This window comes from Lacerta agilis, chromosome 5, assembly GCF_009819535.1.
Source record: "Lacerta agilis isolate rLacAgi1 chromosome 5, rLacAgi1.pri, whole genome shotgun sequence".
NCBI lineage: Eukaryota > Metazoa > Chordata > Lepidosauria > Squamata > Lacertidae > Lacerta > Lacerta agilis.
In genome coordinates, this window is record NC_046316.1 from 69,881,313 (window position 1) to 69,905,183 (window position 23,871).

A 23,871-nucleotide genomic window follows, 5' to 3' on the forward strand; every position below is an offset into this window, starting at 1 on the left:
GGACTCACTGGCAACCCTCCCCTCCAGGACTCTGGCCAAATGTCTGTGGGCAGGAAAGTGCTGTTGCTGTGCCAGCAATTAAAAAGGAATGTGAATTCAGTGGGGTAATGCTACCGGCTGATTGGATGCAGTTAGGATGGATGGGTACAGGTTGTTTCCTCTTTGCTGAGGCAATGAAGGGGATGCTTGAGATTTCAGCTGAGTAAGGTCACTGGGATCTGCTCTTCTCTTTCACCTCTCCACACCATGGCAACCTTCCTTTTCTCCCTTTCCTTTCAAGACCCCAGCTATTTCACAGCTGGGTTGACATCTTCATCAAACAATCTTCTACTACTCCAAGGTCTTGTTCCTGGAGCCCAAGAGTGTATTTTTTTTGCCCCAACATGCATCCCTTTACACTTGTTTACACTGAATTTCATTTGCCACTTTACTACCCATTCACTTAGTTTGAAGTGGTCCCTTGGGAGCTCTTTGTTGCAATGACCGTGAACAATTTGGTACCATCAGCAAACATGGCCACCTCATGGCCAGAGCCGTCTTAAGGGGATCTGCCGCCCTGGCGCGGCTATCCCTCCGGCGCCCCCGCCATGCCGCCTCTCCGCCGCCTCCCTCCCGCGCTTGCCGCCCCTTGGGAGGGGGGTGGGCGAGCGGGGGATGAGGGGCGTGGCGCTGGAGCGGCGCGGGGCTCTGCGCGCCCTTCCAGCGCTTTCGGGATGGGAGGCGAGGGCGGCCGGCGCGGCTGGGCAGCTCGCGGTGCATCGGGCGGGCGGCCGGCTGCGCGCAGAGCGCGAGCTGCCCGGCTGCGCCGCGCCATCCGGCTGCGCGCGGGAGCGCGAGCCGGCTGCCCTCGCCTCCCGTCCCGGAAGCGCTGGAAGGGCGCGCAGAGCTCCTGTGCTCTGCTGGGCAGCCAGAGGGCGTGGCGTGGCCGGCCAGCTCCCTTGCCGGGAGTCAGAGGGCGCTGCCGGCAGGCGCTGCCAGCGGGGCTGGAGGGCGGAGGCGCCCTCCAGGCCATTGCGCCCTGGTGCGCCGCGCCACAAGCACCAATGGATGAGACGGCTCTGCTCATGGCTCACTCCTAACTATTGATGGTTTATGAGTTAAAAAGCACAGGTCCCAATACCAATCTTTGGGGCATTCAACTTTCTACCCCTCTCCATTCAGACAACTGTCCATTTATTCCTACTCTTTGCTTCCTGCAACTTAACCAATTTCTGATCCACAAAAGGACCTCTCCTCTTATTCCTCGACTGCTAAGATTACTCAGGAGTCTTTGATGAGGTATTTTGCTGAAAGCTTTTTGGAAGTCCAAATGCACTATGTCAACCAGATGATTTCTATCTATATGCTTGCTGAGCCTCTCAAAGAAATCTAGGTACATGAGACAGGACTTGCCCTTGCAGAAGCCATGCTGGCTCGGCTTCACAGAGGCTTATTCTTCTATATACTTGGTTATTTCAACTTTAACAATACTTTCCACCAGTTTTCTGGGGACAGACGTTCAGCTAATGCACACTGTATTTAAATTGGGTTTCCAGAATATATTTTATAGAGCAGCAACTGGTAGCCCTGAATAAAAAGTGCTGTCTTAAATAGTGCCATTTCCCCCCTCTCCAAGCCAAAATTGAAGCACCTTTGGCAATGGGAGTTGAAAGCAGGCTGGAGCATGTGCCGTTGCATGACGCCGTTTCTTTGTCATAATGGCCTTGCAGCAAATTGAGCAAAATTATGCTTAGACAGCTTCTTGATGTCCTTGATGCCTCATAATTCTGCCCATTTCATTTCTTTCTCCAGTCTTACAAATGTGCACTTCATGTGGCTTAGTCACATTTCAATTGCCTTTGTTCAACATTTGTGTTATTGCTGTTACATTGGTCTGTACCTGCATGCATGTCCTATTCCCCATGAGGCTATTTTTCCATTCAAGGCAGGATAATATTACTATCAGTTGCAAAGTCTGTAAAGTGGTTTGAAAGTGGATCTTACTTCAAAGCTGCTGAGACTGAAATTAGGGGAGCCATCATTTCCCACTCCTGAATTGTTGATAAACCATCTTCTGTCTCTTTCGAAGTAGTTGTCCATAGGATGACAGTGACAGCCTGTGATAAAGGGCAGATTCAGCTCAAGATCATAAGAAGAAATTCCCTTTGATTGTCAGCTCTTCCTCCACTGGAATGCAAGAGCTTTGCTTTTGGTGAGCAAAGTAAAGGATTTTCTCTCTCTCCCGCAAGCTACAGTGCAAAACGTATCTTCTGCAAGCAGTGCTTATGCTTCCCCCCATTCAAAGACCAAGAAGTCATGCCACCTACCTCTTCTCTATTGGATGTGGTTTCTGCTACAACATGACCCTTCCCTTCCTTGCACCATGCTCTGTACTCTTCTCATAAAGCCCTGTCCTCTCCCTTCACATTTCTATCTCAATGACAGCATCTTTGTAAGACAGCTACTGGGCTCTACCAGTCTTCCACTGGAGTTCTGCATGGTAAACAGCACATCAAATGTGACAGGGAGATGCCTATCCCTCAAACACAGCCAGGAAGATGTTCTTGGGAGCTGTATTTGTCAGTGGCTATGCTTAGTGATGCTATACTCCCTCATTTGTTTAATGTATGAAATCCCATTTGAAGCCCAGTGAAAGATGCTACCTAAAATGTGAAAAAGACCTCAGATTAGACAAATTAATGGTAGGATATTTAGCATTTCCCTCCTAGACTTTCATGAGAATTCATTTAGCACTCCCCCCCCCCTAGACATTCATGAGAGTTGGCTGTTCACTTAGACTACAAAAGCAGTGACATATGGCAGGCTGAAAAAAACCAAGAAAAGAATGATAGCAAGATCTATCGGAATACAGAGGTTTAGGATGCAGTGACTCTCTGGTTGAGATGAAGGTTCCTGGAGCAGCTGGACTTCATTGGATTAATTCCCGCATCCCCATAGCAAGGTATATATGGTACGAGTGGGACCTTCAACAAAATATTGTGTGGAGTGCTCCCATTTAGTGTTCCAGCCAGCCATGCCCTCCTGTATGATAGTCCATCCCATTTATCCTCCCATCCAGTTTTCCATCCCCCTGCAACAGTAAGTAGGTTTGCAACCTGTGGCTGCTATATTCAGTACTTATTGCACTGGGTTTTTTCTGGGGTGGTAAAGGTAAAGTGCTCACTAGAAGGACAGATCCTGAAGTTGAGGCTCCAGTATTTTGGCCACCTCATGAGAAGAGAAGACTCCCTAGAAAAGACCCTGATGTTGGGAAAGATGGAGGGCACAAGGAGAAGGGGACGACAGAGGATGAGATGGTTGGACAGTGTTCTTGAAGCTACCAACATGAGTTTGGCCAAACTGCGAGAGGCAGTGAAGGATAGGCGTGCCTGGCGTGCTCTGGTCCATGGGGTCATGAAGAGTCGGACACGACTGAACGACTGAACAACAACAACAAAAGGTAAAGGTAAAGGGACCCCTGACTGTTAGGTCCAGTCACGGATGACTCTGGGGTTGTGGCGCTCATCTTGCTTTATTGGCCAAGGAAGCCGGCATACAGCTTCCGGGTCATGTAGCCAGCATGACTAAGCCGCTTCTGGTGAACCAGAGCAGCGCACGTACACGCCGTTTACCTTCCCACTGGAGTGGTACCTATTGATCTACTTGGACTTTGACGTGCTTTCGAACTGCTCGGTTGGCAGGAGCAGGGACCGAGCAACAGGAGCTCACTCAATCATGGGGATTCAAACCGCCAACCTTCTGATCAGCAAGCCCTAGGCTCTGTGGTTTAACCCACAGCGCTACCTGCATCCCTTTTCTGGGGTGGTAGTGGTTCTTTAATCTTTTAAGAGTTTTTTTAATTACTTCTGCAAGTCTCAGGGTTCCTACAAGCCTGTTGATACCTTCTTCTTGTGTGTGGGCGTTGTTGCTTTGGCTACGTAAGCAACCACCCTTGTTCCTGAACATTGGAAATGGAATGATTGAAGCTCTGCCCACTGGGAAATGTCCTATAAACTCTTATCATCATCTGTGTCTGCAGTTGGGTAACTAGTCCAGCACCTTGCCCTTCCCATCCAAGAAAGGACCATACCCTCTCTGTCTTTTTATAGATCAACTGAGGTCCATTTTTCAGTGAAGTAGAAAGTCTGGGCAATAGCTCTTCAGTTTTCAAAAGGGGGTTCCAGGACTGAATACATCCTCCATACAGAAAACAGCATGAAGTGGTACAAGGCTCAGTTTACTGCCCAGTGAGAACTTGCCTCTGCACAATAAAAACCACAATAAAACATAAGCAACGAAGAATGCTACGTACTGGGGAAATAGTTCACTATGTCTTGTGAAAGAGAGGGAAGCTTTATGCTGCCAAGGAAGGAATAACCACCCAAAGTCATAATCAATCTGGCCTGTAGGTGGGTAGGTGAACACTTTCCAAACCTAAATATGGAGATCCCTCAGACCCTGAGCATGAGCAATCTTACTGACTACATTGTTTGACCAACTCAATATGCTCTTAGTGATACATGATCAATACATTACTTGATACTTTTGAATTCTGTAGCTGAACTTGCAAAGGGAAGGACAAACAGATTGCAGAAACATCTCATTGAGATAATTGGTCTATCTCTAAGGAATTAGAACATCTTTCAGAGAGGGTGATTCAGCATGTGAAAATGCTTAGATTTGTCAGACCTAGCCAGAGCAGCTTGAACTGTTCATTTCTTCAGAGGTTTGAGCATATAGCTGCTGGCAGGAATAATATGTAAAAATGTTACTTTAAAATGAAAATACATTTGTATGATAATTGTAGGGCAGCGGTTGCAGTAAGTGAGAATGCCAGAGAAAGATTACTGTTTATGACAGAAGGGAGAAATAACTTCTTAAAATGTAGAATTGCTTTCATTTCAAAAGACGTTTCCAAATTCTTTTCAAACATAAATGACTTTTGTTTGAAGCACAGAACACCACAAATCAACTGGTCGACAAAAGGGCCTGTCAAAAATGCATTACCCAGGTTTGCAGCTTAATCCAGGCATGTGACTTCCATCTGCCCATTTTAAGCGTTGCTTGGAAGAAGAAGCCAGAACCTCCACCCCCAAGAACAATCAATTAAGCATTTATATTAGACATTCAACTGCCCCTTCTCCAACTCTCATCCATTCCTCATTCATTCCTCTTCCAAATTTTTACTTCATTTGACATTTGCCTAAAGTATGGACTTGCTCACTGCCAGAGGCGTACTGAGCCGCTTGGCTGCCAGGGGCGGCAAGCCAAGCAGCACCCCCTCGGGGCGGGGCCTTGCTCCGTAGCGTATGTGTCATGACGCATGCGCTACGAAGCGCAGCCCGGGTGGACTGCGCATGTCTGTGCAGTCCTGCGGGTTGCTGCAGACATGCACAGTCTGCCTGGACTCCCAAGCCACCGCCTGGCACCCCTTCCGTGCGGCGGCTGCTCACGCGGAAGGGCTGCTGGCCGGCGGCTTGGGAGTCGCACTCGTGCGGTGTGTATGTGGCCGGGCGGTGGCTTGGGAGTCAGTCCACCCGGACTCCCAAGCCGCCGCCCGGCCACCCCCCCCGGTGAGTGCGACTCCCAAGCCACTGCCCGGCAGCCCTTCCGCACGAGCAGCCGCCACACGGAAGGGACGGAAAAGGGGGGCTGGGCGGCAGCTTGGGAGTCTGGGAGGACTGCGCATGTCTGCAGCAGCCTGGGCAGACTGCGCATGTCCGCACATGCGCAGTCCGTCCAGACTCCCAAGCCGCCACCCGCCCCCCTTTTCCGTCCCTTCCGTGTGGTGGCTGCTCGTGTGGAAGGGCTGCCGGGCAGTGGCTTGGGAGTCGCACTCACCAGGGGGGTGGCACAGAGTGTCACCCTCCCCAGGCTGGAACACGAGGCGGACCGCCCCCAACGCCCCACCCTCGCTATGCCACTGCTCACTGCTCTTAACTCTTCCTATACATCTAACACTTTTCTTCTTCACCCTGTTTCCTGTTTCTCAGGCATACCCCGCTGCCTTGTCTCCTTCCCTCACAAAATGTAGTATTTTATTTAATTATAAGAATATTGATTAAGCACCAGCTCATAAGATAATAATGCTATGTACGATAAAATCCTTCAAACATCATTAAATGAAAAAAATTACGGTACAATACAAATGACCATCACTGAATTAAATCAATTCTTTAGAAATACTCGGGGCGGGAGGAAGAAAACGCTTTCAGAAGCTGAAGAAATATCAGAATTTCAGGTGCCTGTCTGATTTAAATAGTACTAGTTCAGTTGGGCTATAAGTCAGGATGGAGAATGGGAAACACTTTGTAACCCTTTCCCTTTAATATCTCAAAAGCCATTTCACTAAGCTGTCTTTTCACCTGTGGGGGAAAAGATGATGCTGGGCTACCGTGTATTTTCTGCTGGGAGTGGAAAGTACAGTGTTGTGTATGTTTCCCCCCACCAAACAAAAATGAAACTTAAGAGTGAGTTGGAGTTGGAAGAGAGAGCCTTAAGCTGCCTCCATGGCCAACCTTCCTTCACATTGACTCAGGCAATTTTTGAAAAAGTGGATAGAAGTAAATGATTCCACCCAACGTATAGTTGGATCGTGACTTTCTACCCTCATTTCCCCCTCTTTTCCTGCATCTTTTGGTGTACAGTATATTGTTTATAACCTTTAAGCTATCCATAGCCACAGACTTTTCTTTCTGAAGAAGAAATGGCATCAGCATGTTTCTAAAGCCTGCTCTGATGCCACTTGGCATTAATTTTTAAACACCTTTTCCCTTTATACTGCAGTGCAAATTGAATTTTTAGCTGCGCCTGGGAAAAAAAAAATGGTAGAACACTATATCTGAAATCTTATTTACTCACAGTTTTCATATGAGTATCTTTCCATATCATGACTTCAATAATGGATTTTCAAAGGGGAAAGTAATTATCTACTGTGGGAAGCAATAAAAGTTAGAGTTGCCTGTAAAAAAAATATCTGTTGAGAATATATTGAATGTGAAAGGAGTAGACAACATGGTGCCTACTAGATGTTGTTGGACTCCAGTTCCCATCAGCCATAGTCAAGATGACCACTGATCAGGAATGATGGGTGTTCAATCCCTTTTCAACTGATGGAAGGCTATGGGATACCAAAAGGCTACAACCTGTTATTCAGGTGTTCCCCCCCCCCCCGAAAGTCACCTTGTGGACTTGTATAGGTAAAATTTTTAAAAGCAGGATAGTAAGTGTCACAAGTAAATAAATAAGCATTTTATTTCCAAGAGTTTCAGAATTATTGTTGGCACCTGTCTGTCTCGAGAGACAATGGAGTCATAATTTGTCATAAGAGAAGAGTTTGGATTTGATATCCCGCTTTATCACTACCCGAAGGAGTCTCAAAGCGGCTAACATTCTCCTTTCCCTTCCTCCCCCACAACAAACACTCTGTGGGGTGAGTGGAGCTGAGAGACTTCAAAGAAGTGTGACTAGCCCAAGGTCACCCAGCAGCTGCATGTGGAGGAGCGGAGACACGAACCCGGTTCCCCAGATTACGAGTCTACCGCTCTTAACCACTACACCACACTGGCTCTCGAACACCAAATGTGCCTTTATTGAGGTAAGGTGTACTGAGAATTGTTCAATCCTAGTCTCTAGAAATGTTTTAAAGCAGTGTTTCTCTATCTCAGGACTTTCCTTGAACTCCCTGCCACTATCCCCCCCCCCCCGTAGCAACAATATGATTCAATTTCACACTGTGCTTAAAAATTAAAGGGAATTCCAGTTGCCTTGCTAAATTTATCTAAATTATTTTCACCTTTAATGAAATTATTTTCCATAAATCATTAATACTAACATGATGAAAGGATACTTGTGGTCGAAACCATACCATATTCTGAAGAGCCAAGCGCTTTCTGCTTTGGTTGTGTTTCTTTCCAGGTTATTTGCAGCCTGCAATAATATATATTTTTAAAAAAGGTTTATTTTTTTAAAAAACACCTGCAGATGTTTCACAAGCAGCAGCTAAACTAAATTAAAAATGTAAGCCATTTTAAACACATTTCAGTTCACCATTTATATCCTAAGCTAAGCAGATTAACTATTAAGAAGGGCTCAGAAACAGATTTTTTTTAAATAAAAAAAATCAACTAAAATTGCTTACTATTATGAGACCAGATACCACTTAGGTTGCAATCCTGACCTCACATACCTGGGAGTGAGAACCACTGAATTCAATAGGACTTACTTCTGAGTAGACATTGTTAGGATTGTACTGTTAGTTACAATGTATACTTATATCCCCCCCCCATCATAGAATTGAATGATTCATGCTTGGAGATTCCAGGGATGTCTTCCATTCAGGTACTGAGCAGATCCAGATCTGCTTAACTTCACCAGCCACCTTGGGAAGGGGCATGGCTCAGTGGTAGAGCATCTGCTTTGCATGCAGAAGGTCCCAGGTTCAATCCCTTGAGTCTCAAGGTAGGGCTAGGAGAAAACTCTGTCTGAAACCCCGGAGAGTAGCTGCCAGCCAGTGTAGATCAGTGTAGATCATGTTATTGAGCTAGATGGACCAGTGGTCTGACTCTGTATAAGGCACCTTCCTGTGTGCAGCTCCCATCAATTTCATTGGGATCTATCTGCAGGAGAACTGTCTGGAGGCTTGTGGCCAAAGTTTGGGTGTTATGAATCCATATTAGACTAACAGTGGAATCCTATCTCTTGAGTCACACCTGCTCAGAATGCAAGTGTTGGGCTGCCATTTTTCAAAAAGTGAAGATCCAGACACAAAAGTTGTTGAGCTTTTAAAAAGGAAATATACACTTATGACATGGGGATTGCCATATGTCCGAATCCCAGCTATGTCCGGGAAATTACAGACATAAGGCAATCCCAAGTGGCACAAAGGGAGCACTTTCCACAAATGTTCCCTAGCCATAGAGGAGAGGATGGTAAAAGCACAGAGGAATACCACACCAACCATCATGAGAACCAACCATTGTGACTAGTATCTATTGATGTTTTATTGACGTTATTGTAGTTTGTTAGTTGTATGTTTCAATGAGCAGTCTATAATCATTTAAATAGTGAAATAAAGAGTCGTTATTGATAGCCTTATCTTCTATAAATTTGGCTGTTCCCAAGGCCTAGGCTTGCCATATGTCTGGAATTTCCTGGATATATCCGGAATACTGCATTTGAAAGCAGAGTCCAGGGGGAAATCGCTGAAATGTCTTGGACAATCTGGATGTATGGCAACCTATGTTGGCAGTGTTGTTTTTGTCGATTTTCCTTTAAAATATCTCAAAGCCCAACAACTTTGCTCAAATATGGCAATCCTACCAATTCCAGCATAGTGAGATTACTAGAGTGACCTATAAACTAAATTTACTGGTAACTTCTTTTTTGTTTACCCGTCTTCTCCTGCAGTGATGTAGGATTTTAATCTTTGGGTATGGATCTGTTTTTGAGCAAATTGGATCATGCACCATATTTTTCTTTGCTGCATCAGTACTCGCATAGAACAACTCAGCATTTATTTTTATTAATGATTCCTTTAAAAAAAAAGTTGTTGAGGGACACTGTATTCTGTGATCAATAAAAACAGTATTTCTTCTCCATTGCTGCAATGGGAATACTTTCCATTTTGCTCCTGCCAAGCTTAGATGTCATTTGGTTTCATTTCATTTCATTTTTGTTTATAGCTTACAAAAAGGTCATTGCTATAGGGATCATAATCTTCCAATAATTATGACATGTTTCCTTCCTCCTGTCCACCTTCTCCTGCTGTGTGAGAAAACCAACACTGGAATTAGTTTCTAAGATTCTATTCATTGATTTCAAATGCACTCTGTTGTTTTACAAGATGACTGGGGAGCATTGTCCTATAGTGTACCCCGTGGAAATGTCTCTGCAGCTCTGAATGATATACTAACACATACAGCTCAGTTGGTTAGAGCATGGTATTACTGATAAACGCCAAGGTTGCAGGTTTGATCCCAGTATGGAACAGCTGCATAGTCCTGACAAGATGATCCTCAAGGTTCCTTCCAACTCTACAATTCTATGATTCTATATATAATCCTGAACAAAGTGGCTAGTTGTTGTTGGAGATGTCTCCTGTTCTGCACTGCATCCCCTGGCCCCCCCTTCCTGTACATAGGAAGCATCTAGAATATGTATGTATTAATGAATACATTGACACTGAGATCCAGTGACACTGAGATCCAGCGCTGAGGGCCTTCTGGTGGTTCCCTCACTGCGAGAAGCAAAGCTACAGGGAACCAGGCAGAGGGCCTTCTCGGTAGTGGCGCCCGCCCTGTGGAACACCCTCCCATCAGAGGTCAAGGAGATAAACAACTACCTGACATTCAGAAAATACCTGAAGGCAGCCCTGTTTAGGGAAGTTTTTAATCTGTGATATTTTAATGTATTTTAATATTTGTTGGAAGCCCCCCAGAGTGGCTGGGGAGACCCAGCCAGATGGGTGGGGTACAAATAAATAATAATAATAATAATAATAATAATAATAATAATAATAATAATAATTTAGTGACTGTCTGCCATGTGAAGTTCTCTGTATAGGAGTTCTTTGAGTTTTCCAAGAAATATTGGTCAAATGTGATTCAATACCATCTCAAATGGGACATTTTCCTGGAGGTGTGAGTATATCATACACCGTGTTTCAAAACTTATTTTGGGATGCACACCCCAAATTCCTTATTATTTTGGCTATTATATTATATTCTTGTATTATATTGACTATTATTGAAACACCCCAGACTATATAGGGTTGTATTCAACACTACTGCTCCACATGTGTCACTGACTTTTGCTTGTGCAACAGAATGTCCACTTCCTCTCCCATGTAGTCCCCTGAGCATCTGCAAAATCTTCTCCAGAGAGTTGGGGGACGACAACCCAGTTTTAATAGAATAAAGGAGTTTAAAATACCAAATAATCTTCATTAAGTTAGCCAGCTCTCCCCTGGGACTTGACAAGAGGCCCAGAGTGTTCTTCCAAAACACCTGAACAAAATATGTACTATAAAAAGTCTCTCCTAGGAGATGCACTTACGAGCCAAATGAATGGCTCTTACAAAATATATTTGTTTATCGTAAGGAAGAAATTAGATTTCATTTTTTTCCTAACAGCAACAACACCAGAGTTCTATAAGAGAGCATGCAACCCTTCCTAATATCCACAGAAACTACATTTATATGAATCTGTTTGGCAATGAAATCCTCACCAGAGGTCCTTCTCCATGAGCTCTACCTTTGGGTGGTAGCAGGCAGTGGGATGGTGCAGCCAGGGTGAGATTGCTCACCTGCCTTCTAAACAATGAGCATTGCTGCCAGTTTCAGTGGAGGGGGGTAGGTTGAGGTGCAGTGCAGGTACAGCAGCAGGAGCATTGGATTGACTCTACACCTATACCTGCACACCATGCCTTGCTCCCCGTTCTCTCTCTCAAGAACAAGCAGCAGTGCTTGGTTTTCAGAAGGCAGGTGAGCAGCAATGAGCCATCTGGACTGCCTTTGGGGATAAGGCAGGTGACTATCAGACAGGGTGGGCTGTATCCAATACACACATTGTATCAACACAAGGATTTCCATTTGCACAACAGAACTTTCCCCTCCATACATAAACCCTGCACTTTCCCCATTTCCACTGGACCCCCATTGTGCAGCTAAAAGTCCTTGCACTGAAGGAATGAGCTAGTTGAATGCTTCCAAGATTCACTGGACCTCCCATATAGCCTCTATCCTATAGTGGTGGGCTCCACCCTCTACCATGGTGCTGACCCCTGACACTAGGCCTGAGTGGTGCCACAAACATGGAACTCATTTGCTAGACATATTTACCTGGTACCATCATCATTATTTTCAGAAAGCAGGCTGAATTTGTTAGTTAAGATTTAAATGGTGATTGGGATTTATTTATTTTTGGCTGTGATTTCTGGCTATTTGTATTTTTATTATCACTGCTTTAAGATTTCATGAATACTGTTGCTATTTGCAACGTTTTTTAGTTGTGTCTGCAAGCTTGAGGTCTTTTATGGTGGGCGGGCAGGAAATAATTCTTTTTTTTTTAATTAACTAAATAAATGAGGAAACTATGATAACCTTTCCCCCGCTGGTGTACATCAAGGCTAGCTTTGTATTCTAAACATGCTTGAAACACAGCGAAATGGCTGCATTCAATTATTCCTGAACATTATTGATGGTCTCAGAATATTGCATTATGAAAGACTATTAGTGGATGAGTGGAAATAAATGAGCTACGGAGTCCATCGTAGGGCAAGTGATAAATGCACTGGGAAGTGACAGATCTGACGTGGCACAAAAAGTTGTGAATGCTTCGATAAGGATAATGTAATGTAAACAGCAGTGGTTGACTGGTTGGTGCAGGTAGGTTGTTGTTGTTCAGTCCTTCAGTCATGTCCGACTCTTCATGACCCCATGGACCAGAGCATGCCAGGCACCCCTATCCTCCACTGCCTCCCGCAGTTTGGCCAAACTCATGCCAGTCGCTTCAAGAACACTGTCCAACCATCTCATCCTCTGTCGTCCCCTTCTCCTTGTGCCCTCCATCTTTCCCAACATCAGGGTCTTTTCCAGGGAGTCTTCTCTTCTCATGAGGCGGCCAAAGTATTGGAGCCTCAACTTCAGGATCTGCCCTTCCAGTGAGCACTCTGGGCTGATTTCTTTAAGGATGGATATGTTTGATCTTTTTGCAGTCCATGGGACTCTCAAGAGTCTCCTCCAGCACCATAGGTTGTGTGCCTGCATTGCTGCCATTTACTAAGAGGAGGGGTGAGACAAGAGGAAGCTCAGCATGCTGTGGGCACAGTGGCAGGAGCATCAAATTGACTCCACTGCCATGGCCGCACCATGCAGAGCTCCCGGTACCCCCGCTCTCTGTAAGAGGCTGTGACACTCGGTGTCACGAAGCCAGGTGCACAACCCTACCCTGCCAGCAATGTCCCACCAACCACTGCTGAGTTTAACCATGCCAATGTGAGTCCAGGGGACTGTTGTTGACTGAAGTCCCCACTTCAAGAGAAGGCTCTTGTCACCTTTCTTCTCTCAAAACTGAAAGCGGCGAAGCAATAGTTTGGAAACGCCCACAACCTTATAAGGTCACTTCTAGAATCTGTGGAGTGAGGAACCTGTGACCTTTCAGATGTTGTGGGATTCCAACTCCTATCAACTTCTGTCAGCATGGCCAAAGGTTGGAGATGAGGAGAGCTGTAGGCCAGCAACATCTGGAAGGCCATTGGTTCCCCACCCCTGCTTTAGAGATTAGCAGCATGATGATATGGTACCCATGCAAGTAGCACAATGGGCTGATACAGGGAAAAGAAAGTCTGTGCATCTTACATATCTCTATCTAGCCCTTCCTTTTAATGTGATGCAAGTTATCCATGTTGCCTTGCACAGATGAAGGCGGCCAGATGAAGAAAAGGAAAGGGGGCAAACATAGTTCTGTTGAGCTCTGTGGATCTCTTCCCCATGTGGGTACTGCCCACATCATAGGCTTGGATTATCTTAACACATTTATTGTGGCCTGGGCATTCATAGGTCTACTTCGGCAGAAGCATGGAGTGGACAGTTGAGTTGGAATGGTGAAGATGCAAGAAACTGCTATGCAAAGTGAGATTTGCAGAAATGATTGAACATGTGCTAAAATTAGGGATTGACTCTACATGCTCAACCCTGCCAGGAACTGCTCAGTTCTCAGAATAGAGTCCACAGACTCCATAAGAGACAGATGGAATTAAAATATATTGAGACAGTTATGTTAAAATGGCAAATGCACATTTATAATATCCTGACCTAGACTTGGTCCCCGAAGTTCAGAATCTGAATAATATATAATTCCCTGATTTATTCCTGGGGATTAAACTATTTTCTGAAGTGCTTCTATTATGAAAAATGCATCAGATTACAAATGACATTCATTATACCAAAACATAAAGTCTGCTATTCTCCAACATATATTTATGTTCATTGGAAACTCCTCATCAAACTATATTTCATTTTACAGTCTGGGAGTCAACAGAATGCAAGAAGTTCACATTGGAATATTGTTATTTTGGGGGCTAAAGTGGTCATTTCCCTTGGGGTTCCTGGAAGTTACACCAGAGATTATTTTTTTAAAATCCGTGAAGCACATGTGTTTGAACACAAATCCCTTTCAAATGTTTCTATTTTAGACTGCAACTTGCCTGAGTAGCAGTTTCTGTCTTCAGATCCTCATCTGGATCGACACCCACCCTGTTAAAAAAAAAAAAGCAAGCAAGCAAATGGTGAATGCAGGAAAGAGACTAATTGTGAAGCAACTGCTTCTCTGTAAGAACCTAGATAATATGAAAACAACCTAAAACTAGCAAAATGTCGAGATACAAAATTTTCAGGAGATGTGCCCTCCCAGTCACCTATAATTACATTGCAGATTACATTGCTATTGAAATGGATGTCAGTCAACAAGAGTGCAAAACAAGAGCCCAGGCATACCTAGGCTTTGGTGTTTTCTTGCTCTGATGGTCATAATATCAGGCTGCTTTATAAAGTAAATGATTCAATGAGTCTGAACATGATTGCTTCTGGATAACATCCCTTCGGCGCATCAATGTTTTGAAGCGTTCAGTCCTCTTTACTTAGATATGCACTAAGATGTTTTGGTGCCTGAGGTAGACGATCCAAAGGGCGTCTCCCATGTGGGTAAAACATGTGATTATTATTAAGTTTAAAACTGGCAGTGATCTACCCCCTTTTTAACAGGTCCAGGTCAAAGTTGTTGAGCTTTTTTTTTTTTAAGGAAGGAGGTAAAATGTTAAGCTTTTTTAAAGGAAAGCCACAGTGGTTCAGCTTCTTTGGGGGGAGCCAATGATCTACCAGTAATCTACCGCAGATGTCCAGTGATCTACCGGTAGATCATGATCTACCTGTTGGACATGCCTGTACTAAATGATGGCTGTGCAAACAGATCTGGTACCCGATCTGGTAGCCTCATCTTATTTAATAGTAGGACCAGCAAGGTCTTTACTAAATAATCTGTTACCCTCATGGCCACTGCTTGGATAAGGTGTGTGTGCTGGAAAAAACCCCTGAATGCACTAATGGACCATTTGACCCTGTAAGGCTTTTCGGTAAGGCAGCCTTGGGTACTGAGCGTACCCTGTCAGACATGGTGGAACAAGGATTTATTTTTTACTTTTGCCTAGATCCTTGTTAGACAAACTCTCCAGAAGCATACTTCCTGATGGCATCATTATGCCACAGTGCTAGTGAGGTGTATCACTGATCCCGCAGTTGTAGTCTGCTGCACCTTTGGAAGAACCGAGACTTCAATTCATTTGAGAGGTCCAACCTGCTTAGCGACTGGGGTTGGTGGGGTGGAGTTCAGATGATGTCTCATCTTTCAAGGAATGCATGAGGGGAATCATGGGGCCATACTTGCTAGCCCCATACATTGGTATGTTCACAGAGCCGCTTCACACAGAGATCAAAGGTGTGGCTGGTGGATTGTGTGGATGGCATGCAAAGTTTTGGCAGGGCCTGATTCTGCTGCATGTGACTGTACTCTTCCTGCAAATGAATGACAGCTGTTTGCATAAACACCTTTATATTATGCCATGAAGAAATCTGAGTAACAGAAACACCAAAGTTCTTAAGAGAGCTAAATACACAGAGCAGAACTAAAACAACATATAGTTAATGTTCTATATGCTTAATTGGACATTTACAAAGCCTTTTACTATGCAGTACATAATGCATACCTAATAAATACACAAGTATATGCAGCAGAACATGGCGCATGGACATTTTCTTTGGTCAAATGCCATGGATAATTTGGGAGAGGAAGGCATGATGTTACCGCTAAGCAAGAAGGGTATCTCAAAGAATAGGCCAAATACAGAAGGCTTGGCATGGCAGAGACTAGACATCTAGGGTGTGACCTCCCCCTCCATTCTCTCTATATCACACGAGCATCCAATAATATGCCTTAATCAATCACTGGTTTATGGGGCTGGGAAAAGACACAGGTTCCCCATTCTTGTTCTGTGCTCTTATTCCAGTGTTGGCCTCAGTGGATTTCTTTGCTTCTCTTTTGCGGGTTAATAATAATAATAATAATAATAATAATAATAATTTTATTTATACCCCGCCCTTCCCAGCCAGAAAACCGGGCTCAGGGCGGCTAACATCAATTAAAATCACAGCAAGAAAACATAAAAACGATCAATTTAAAATAACAGATTAAAATACAAATTTAAAAATTCAATTAAAACTGCAGGTCTCAATTTCAAAATATCCCACCAATAAAAGATGAAGCATAAATATTAAACAGAAACCAACCCAAAGGCCAGGTGGAACAGCTCCGTCTTGCAGGCCCTGTGGAAAGATGCCAAATCCCGCAGGGCCCTGGTCTCTTGTGATAGGCTGTTCCACCAAGTCGGGGCCAATATTGAGAAGCCCCTGGCCCTAGTTGAGGCCAACCTAACGTCTTTGTTGCTCGGGACCTCCAAAAGATTATTATTTGAGGTCCTTAAGGTCCTACATGGGACATACCAGGAGAGGCGGTCCCTTAAATACGAGGGTCCTAAACCGCATAGGGCTTTAAAGGTCAAAACCAGCACCTTAAACCTGATCCTGTACTCCACCGGGAGCCAGTGCCGCTGGTAAAGCACTGGATGAATGTGGTCCCGCGGCAAAGACCCGGTAAGGAGCCTCGCCGCGGCATTCTGCACCCGCTGGAGTTGAAGGGACAGCTATGATTCGCAATATCAGAAGAAAGAAAGATGTGGTGAAAGTAGGAACAGATTGTGCAGCACAGATATCTGTGCCTGGATGCCCCCTAATTTCTGACAAGCTGCCCTTTTTGAGCTGGTCTAGTGAGCTAATGCACAGTGCACTGATGCAGGGGAAATGTATTCTTCAACCAAATGTTTCATTAAGACCACTTTGCAGTTTGCTTAGCGTTTTATCTCTCTATGCATTAACTCCCTGTCAATTATAACAAATCACAACTGCATTTTAAAAATTCCATTTATACTTTTTGTAGGAATCATTTGATCCATTAAAAAGATTATTTCTTTAATGTTTAGACAATTTATAACCCTCTTTTCAATTTATTTGGTTTCTTAGGGTGAAAACAAACAAATTTAAACTAAAATTAAATACAGTTATTATAAAATACAATTATTATGACCAATTGAATAAATAAATCAAAAGCAACTAGTAGATAGGATGAAACATACTGTGTAAAATCAATTTGACGGACACTTATATTTAAAAAAGTCTACAAATAAAGGTCTCAAAGGCTCACTTAAGAAAGTCATGCTTCCAGATATGGCAGATCTCAGCTGGTAAAGTGTTCCACAGGTACAGACAGGGCTAACAATGAAGAACTTTAATATTAGAGAAGGATGTTACCTGCAGTGCTATCAGAGCTCATTGAAAGGGAAGGTACTTAATTGAGATGGGGTTCTGTCTCTTTGGAATATCTCAGGCCAAGGCTGTATAGCAAGAGTGTGGAACATGTGTCTCTCCTGAGTTGCTGAACTATACCATCCCATCATGCTGGCTGGGACTGTTGGGAGCAATATATGAATGGCCACAGGTTCCCCATACCTGCTGCATAGAGCTCTGAAGTTAAGAAGTAGCACCTTGACTTCACCCCAGACAGAGGCGCTGACTTGGGCCCCAGACTGTGGGTGCCCAGTGGCGCATGCGATGTGACGTAACATCGTGATGTCACATCATATTGTGCTGCTTGGCCTCTGCTGCTCAGCTCTCTGGCACTGCGGTGGAGCCAGGGTCTCTACCTCTGTCATGTTGGGACCCACTGCGGCCACAGATGTACCCCAGAAGCATGGCTGCAGCAGGCCTCAATAGAGGCCCCATGGCGGAGGCAGAGGCCCCAGCCTAGTTGGTGCCACAGCACCAGACAGTCAAAGGTAAGGCAGTGGGCAGCAGTGGCAAAGGTCAGGCACCCACAGTGAAAATTTTGTGGGTGCCCACCAGTGACCCCCGAATTCAGCAGTGGTTTGCAACATGGGTGTTATACATTCCCAGAGAAAAAAGAAACTATATCAAAGCCATAACACTTCAAGACGTGTGCTCAAAATGTTCACTTTATAACTCAATTTTCCATTTCAAACTTTAGTTATAACTGAAAATCCACATACTGATTCAGCAAGAACCATAACGATAGAAGTTCCTTAGGTATTATAATCTATTCTTTCAGTTACTAAGGAAGTTCCAGAAACAGTTATCCTATTGATTGTTTTAGATTCCATATCAGCTTAGATCTTTTGAAGTGCATAATGAATGTGGACAGTTTATCCATGGAGAAGTGTCTACTGTTTCACTCACAGTTATTTCAGAGATGGAAAACATTTGGCCCTTATACTGCATGTACACCCTAAGGCGGTGCTTTTGTGTAATGAATCTTCAAAAACAGCACATTTCTATCCATCACACTTGCCAAGAGAAGCTTTAAGAGGTAATCATTGTGTGTCCTAAGGGCTCAGAAGCCAAAAAGCACATCTAAAGAACCCTACATTTGTAACGTTTTGAAGGGCTGAATCGAGGTTTTGAAGGCAGTAACAGCAAAGGAATGATAGGCTAGTCACAAGATCACGTACCTCTGATGAGAGTGAGTTCATCTGCCTGACCATTTGGCTTTGATGGAGATGGTGGAGAGCCTGGCTGTTTTTGATTTGCCTATCATAAGCACAGCCAGCACAGGAAGCTTTTCTAAAGGGGCTTCAGTAATGGCATTCTGTCTCACAAACTCTGACTCCATTTCACTTATTGTCAAGAGCCAATAGAGGAAATGAGCTGATAGGCATGCATATAATGGCTGTACAATGCAGCTGATTACATTTGCAGTCCCAAGCACAGCATGCTCCCTGTGGATGGATGACTGATATCTTGAGAGGATAACAAATTGACACAGCAACTTTATGGGATTAAAAATTGGCCATAACTTTATTGATTACAGATGTAGGTAGGTTACAGGTGGGTAGCCGTGTTGGTCTGCCATAGTAAAAACAAAATAGAAAATTCTATCCAGTAGCACCTTAGAGACCAACTGAGTTTGTTCTTGGTATGAGCTTTCGTGTGCATGCACACTTCTTCAGATACACACATGTAGGTAGGCTTTGGCTCAGTCACTGGGCATGTATCCAGAATTAGTCTCCTAACTGATGGTGGAAATTTTGACGAGGGTCGTGCCTGGGTTAAGGACCATCTCAAGATGCAGGTCAAAGCTGCTCCATGCCCCAGCTGCGATTGGAAGTTCTATGGACCACCTGCCCTCCGCTTTGCTTCAGGACAGAAACTTCCACCCATATCCTTTTACCTTGTGATATTGCACATGAATGGGATCGGGGCGATGCACCAAATCACCCCACACCCGGAATTAGATTAAAGATTCCACCCAATACTTGATGTGCTGAAAGTTGTGATGATTGCTATGAAGAAGGGGAAACCATCAAACAGGGCCAAATTGTTTGAAGGCAAATTCCTTCCTGACCCTGAATACAATGACCATTTTCAACCACAGCAAGGTCTAAGCAACATCAACCAAGAGAAAAGTATACAGGATGGGCAGGAGGGTTGCCGTTTTGCTGACTGGGCTCGTAAATGCCAGCACTTTGGGCTTAAACCCCCCCCCCATGGGAGACCAGAGTGAGGACTTGTTCATTTTGGTCAGCCGCTCTTGCCCCACCCCCCACAAAGGCCATGAATGACTGATTTGAACTGAGTTTTGACATGCAATCCCGCAAACCCAAGCGGCTGGCTGAGGGGGATTGCAATGGCCAGCCACAAGTGTAAAACAATAACCTCCATGCCACAAGCAGCCACATCCAGATGCAACTGCCGCCCACCCAGAGTCCTGGGTGAGAGGCCATTTTCACAGAGAGCTCAGGCATAATTACAAGCTATAAGAAACACAGGACTTCCCCAGAAAATGGCAACCTTGGATCGAGTTTCTCACTGCCCTCCATAAATGTATTTATTTATAACATTTTTGAGAGTACACAGCAGTACAACACAAAATATTTTAAAGCCATGCAACAGGTAAAATAATGAAATGAAAGAGTGAAAAGTATATCCCTCCCTCCCTCCTTCCGTGCCCATACCACACCTTACCTCATGTTTTGATGACATAGTGCTATATATTTTGCCACTTACTGTAATTGACTACTGCTGACATTTGAGGGGAAGAACCCAGTGTAATGAAGCAAGTTGTACAATGCTCTATGGAAGGGGATATGCAACATGGACGTACCATTTTCAGGGGCAGCTCTGTGTTATTTTTGAGGTGTAACTCTATTGTTACCAATGGATGTCATTTTTGTCAAGCCTTTATCTCCACTAGCTTTTTATAAGAATAAATATTGGGGAAACCCTGAATTAACCCACATGCAGACTCTGCCACCCCACCCCACCCCAAGGATGAGCCTTATGTCGAAACCTTAGTTCCTTTTAAAAATAACTCTTTAGATAAGATGTCTCTCACTACCCTTTGATATGCTAATCTTAGAGGCAGCCAGCCAAACAACCTCATGAGTCTAAGAATTCATTGTTCCACTTATCTTCATTCCTTTGATCCGCAGGGTTCACTACAAAGAAGGTTCACCACAAGGTTTGAACATGGAGCCAAGTGAAGTGAGCTTGAGTTTCAGACATGAATAGATGAAGCTCTTCAAGACATGAAAATAAGCAATATCTCCTGCTAATGCCTGCCAAGCTTCTGTGAAACTCACAGGACCAGGGGTTGGTGAAAAGGTTGCTGACTAGCCTTGGAATATAGCATAGTGGTAGAACATATGCTTTGGATGTAGAAAGTCCTATGTTTAATCCCTGGCATCTCCAGGAAGAGCTGGCAAAGACCTTTCTCTAAAATCCTGGAGAACAGCTGCCAGTCGTCACAGACGATACTAAGATAGATGAAACAGTGGTCTGACTTTGTATAAAAGAAGATCCTAATGTTTGTAGCCTAATATGAGAAGTAAAATTCCTACTTTAACCCAATTGACCAGACATTTCTTATGAGTTGAGAGTAGAAGGAAGAGAAGTAGGTACTTCTCAAAGAGTCTTTGCGGCTGTGATACAGCCCTTAACCCCTGTCAGAATTGAGCACTTTTATCACTTACTACAAAAGGCCAAAAATTGATAAAAGAATTGATTATGCCTACTCTTCCAAAAGAGCGCATTCGATTCAAATTCACGTTAGTAATTGTGAGAACACTTCAGATAATTATTCTGAATTAAAAAGCATGATTTTACATAAAATTATCAGTAAACTGACGTAAGGATGCTTTGGCAAAGTGGGAAGTGGTACTTCTTCACCATACCTCACTCATCTAGACTGCATGTGCATTGCCTGAGAGAGGACTCAGAAGTAAATGGTGCACCTTAAGTGATCTTAAGAATGAACCCTGACCTATGGAGCAGCGATTCTAATCCTCTCTATTTATTGTGAGGATAGAACTAGGGAATAATATTTATTCAAATAATGTGAACTCTTTTATGGGTATACAGTTCCCTGGGGGGGGGGGGTCACCCATACATTTGCACACTTGCAAAGGGTATAATGTGCCTAGATGCCACCCATCATTAGGATAAATCCACACATTGCAATGGTCCTTTTATATGCATGTTTAAAGCAATTTACATTTTGTGAGTTGTGTGCTAATCCCTTGAGCAGGAACCCACATCATACCATGGTAGCATTTTATATGAACAAGAATCCTCTTCAGGAATTGCTCACATGGAAGGGGCAATCATGCTGAACGCAGGACCACACATTTGGTCATGTTTTGCTCCCACTATCACCATGAGGCAGAACGTCTGAAGTGAAGAGCCAGGATTACCCAGGGGAGCCTCCACACACAGAGGAGGCTTCCTGCTCCAGAGGTTATGCCCCAACTTGGCAATAGTGGGAGAAGCACTGCATCTCGGGCAGGGGCAGGGTTCAATTAACAGCTTGCTACCTCTTTCACAATACTTGTTCCCTTAATGCAAGTAGCACCTGAAGTGAACTAAGGAGGTCACACTTGTGTGAGCTGTTAAATGCACAAATAAGTGGGCAGTTCTTCCTTATGACACTTTTGGAGAAACTTGAAAATGAATATTGTAGAAACTACTTTCATGAAATATTTTGGCTCAGACTTAGTCAGGAAAGCGTTGTTTCTTGAGTGGGGTTTCTCATGCTTCTCTAGAAACAGTGGAGTTCTCCCCACACTTCTTTTGAGACACTTGCCATCCATCAGCCAACCCAATTTACAGGATTGTTGTGAGAATAAAATGGGGGCAGAGGGCATGGAATAATTGTGGGATAAGTATTTTGTACCTCGTTTTGGTAAGGGGCTAACTAAAATTTTGGACAGAAACACCAGTGAACTTGCTTATCTCCAAATAAAGTTATTGTTACCAGATAATCTGATGGAGCACTTCTTGTGGTTTCTCACATCCCTGAGACTTAGTTGACTTTTACTAGGGACTGAGCCTATAGTGCAGTAAATCCTGCCCAGTGGAACTCCTTGCCAATGGAATTTCAGCAGGGATCATTCCTGCTTTCTTTTACATGTCTCCTAAAAACTGTGTTATTCAGACTGGCCTCTGCAATCTGGAATGTTTTGTTTTTTTTTTTGCTTCTTTTACCAACCAGTATTTATTGATGTTTTACTGATATTTTTTATTGATGCTTTCATTCATCTTATTGTAATTTTGTATGCTGTGTATATCACCTGAAAGTATGGCCTGTAAAGGGTTCAATAAATAAGTAAATGTTTTGGAAGTGGTTGGTTAAACTGACTGCTGAAATCTCAATTGGGTGCACTGTTACATCTGAAATCATACCAAATGCATTTGAACCTAAATAGAGAAAATTGGTTATTTTGTTAAAAGCAGTAGGTATGTTCTGTTTTATTTGTGATATGAAAAATTAAGCCAGACAGAAAAATGAGGGGGAGGTTAAGCAAGCAAGGAAGCACCAGTGAGAAATCTGAACACTTGAAACCAATGGAATCAGTTGAAATACTCACTCGCATTACTGTTCAGGCAGAACGCAGCTCTACCTCCTTTTCTCACTTCAACTCATTGCAAAATCCAATACACTGGAGGTTAACATAGTTATGGGGAAACCGGAGAGAGAAAAAGTGGCATCTCTACTTTTCTACTGAACCACATCTTTCAACATTAATCAGTGAAGTGAAGCCTCTAGAAAAGCTTTCATATTGAACTTTCTGACAAATATCTTGGGATGAAGCAAAGAGAGAAAGAGGAGAAGGAGGGAGGGAGGGAGGGAGATGCTTAAGAGATATAACCCCCCTAGAGTACGATGCATATTCTTCCTAAAGACATTTATATGATTTACGTATGGACCGCCAGGAGTAGAATGTAGCTACTATTCAGAAAACGAGCAGGGCACACTATGGCAAAATCTGCTGGGACAGGTAGTTTAGGATGCAGTTTAAGATGCAGCCTAGCAGCCGACCCCCCAGCAGCAGAAAAGGAGCAGTAGCCGGGTCAACTGCAAAGCAGGTGAACATTTTGTTACTATCTTCCTGCTTTGCTTTGCTAGTGGTCCCCCCTCCCCTTAAGGGAGAGGAGTGGCGCTGGACCATCCCTGTAGGACACTAGACCCAATCAGCACTGGTTTGTAACAGCTGGACTTGACACCAGACTTCTGGGTGGGGAGGTTAAAGGGGGGGGGAATTGTTGGTTTGATTTGACTGGTTTTAACACAAGCCCTCAGGAAAGTTCAGCAGCATTTTAGTGCCAGTTTCTCCCAATATTCATATCTTTGTATACAGTTTGGCTTAATATACACCTTTTTGCAAAGCAGTTTCCCCTAATATAATCCATTGTCATGAATATGTGAATTTTTATG

General features: G+C 43.9%; 1 protein-coding gene and 1 non-coding gene across 2 annotated transcripts in view; one reads left to right on the forward strand and one right to left on the reverse strand.

Annotated features, from left to right (window-relative positions):
* The window catches only part of SLC9A9 (solute carrier family 9 member A9), a 216,589-nt gene that overhangs the window by 47,038 nt on the left and 145,680 nt on the right, over window positions 1-23,871 (reverse strand). Inside the window, exons 12-13 of the mRNA XM_033148180.1 lie at window positions 14,186-14,234; window positions 7,829-7,908 (exon numbers count right to left, since the gene is read on the reverse strand). Coding sequence (XP_033004071.1) covers window positions 7,829-7,908; window positions 14,186-14,234 — 129 coding nt within the window. The remainder of the gene's footprint in view (window positions 1-7,828; window positions 7,909-14,185; window positions 14,235-23,871) is intronic.
* TRNAA-UGC lies at window positions 8,367-8,438 on the forward strand. Its single transcript has one exon. It is a non-coding gene; the product is annotated as a tRNA-Ala (tRNA).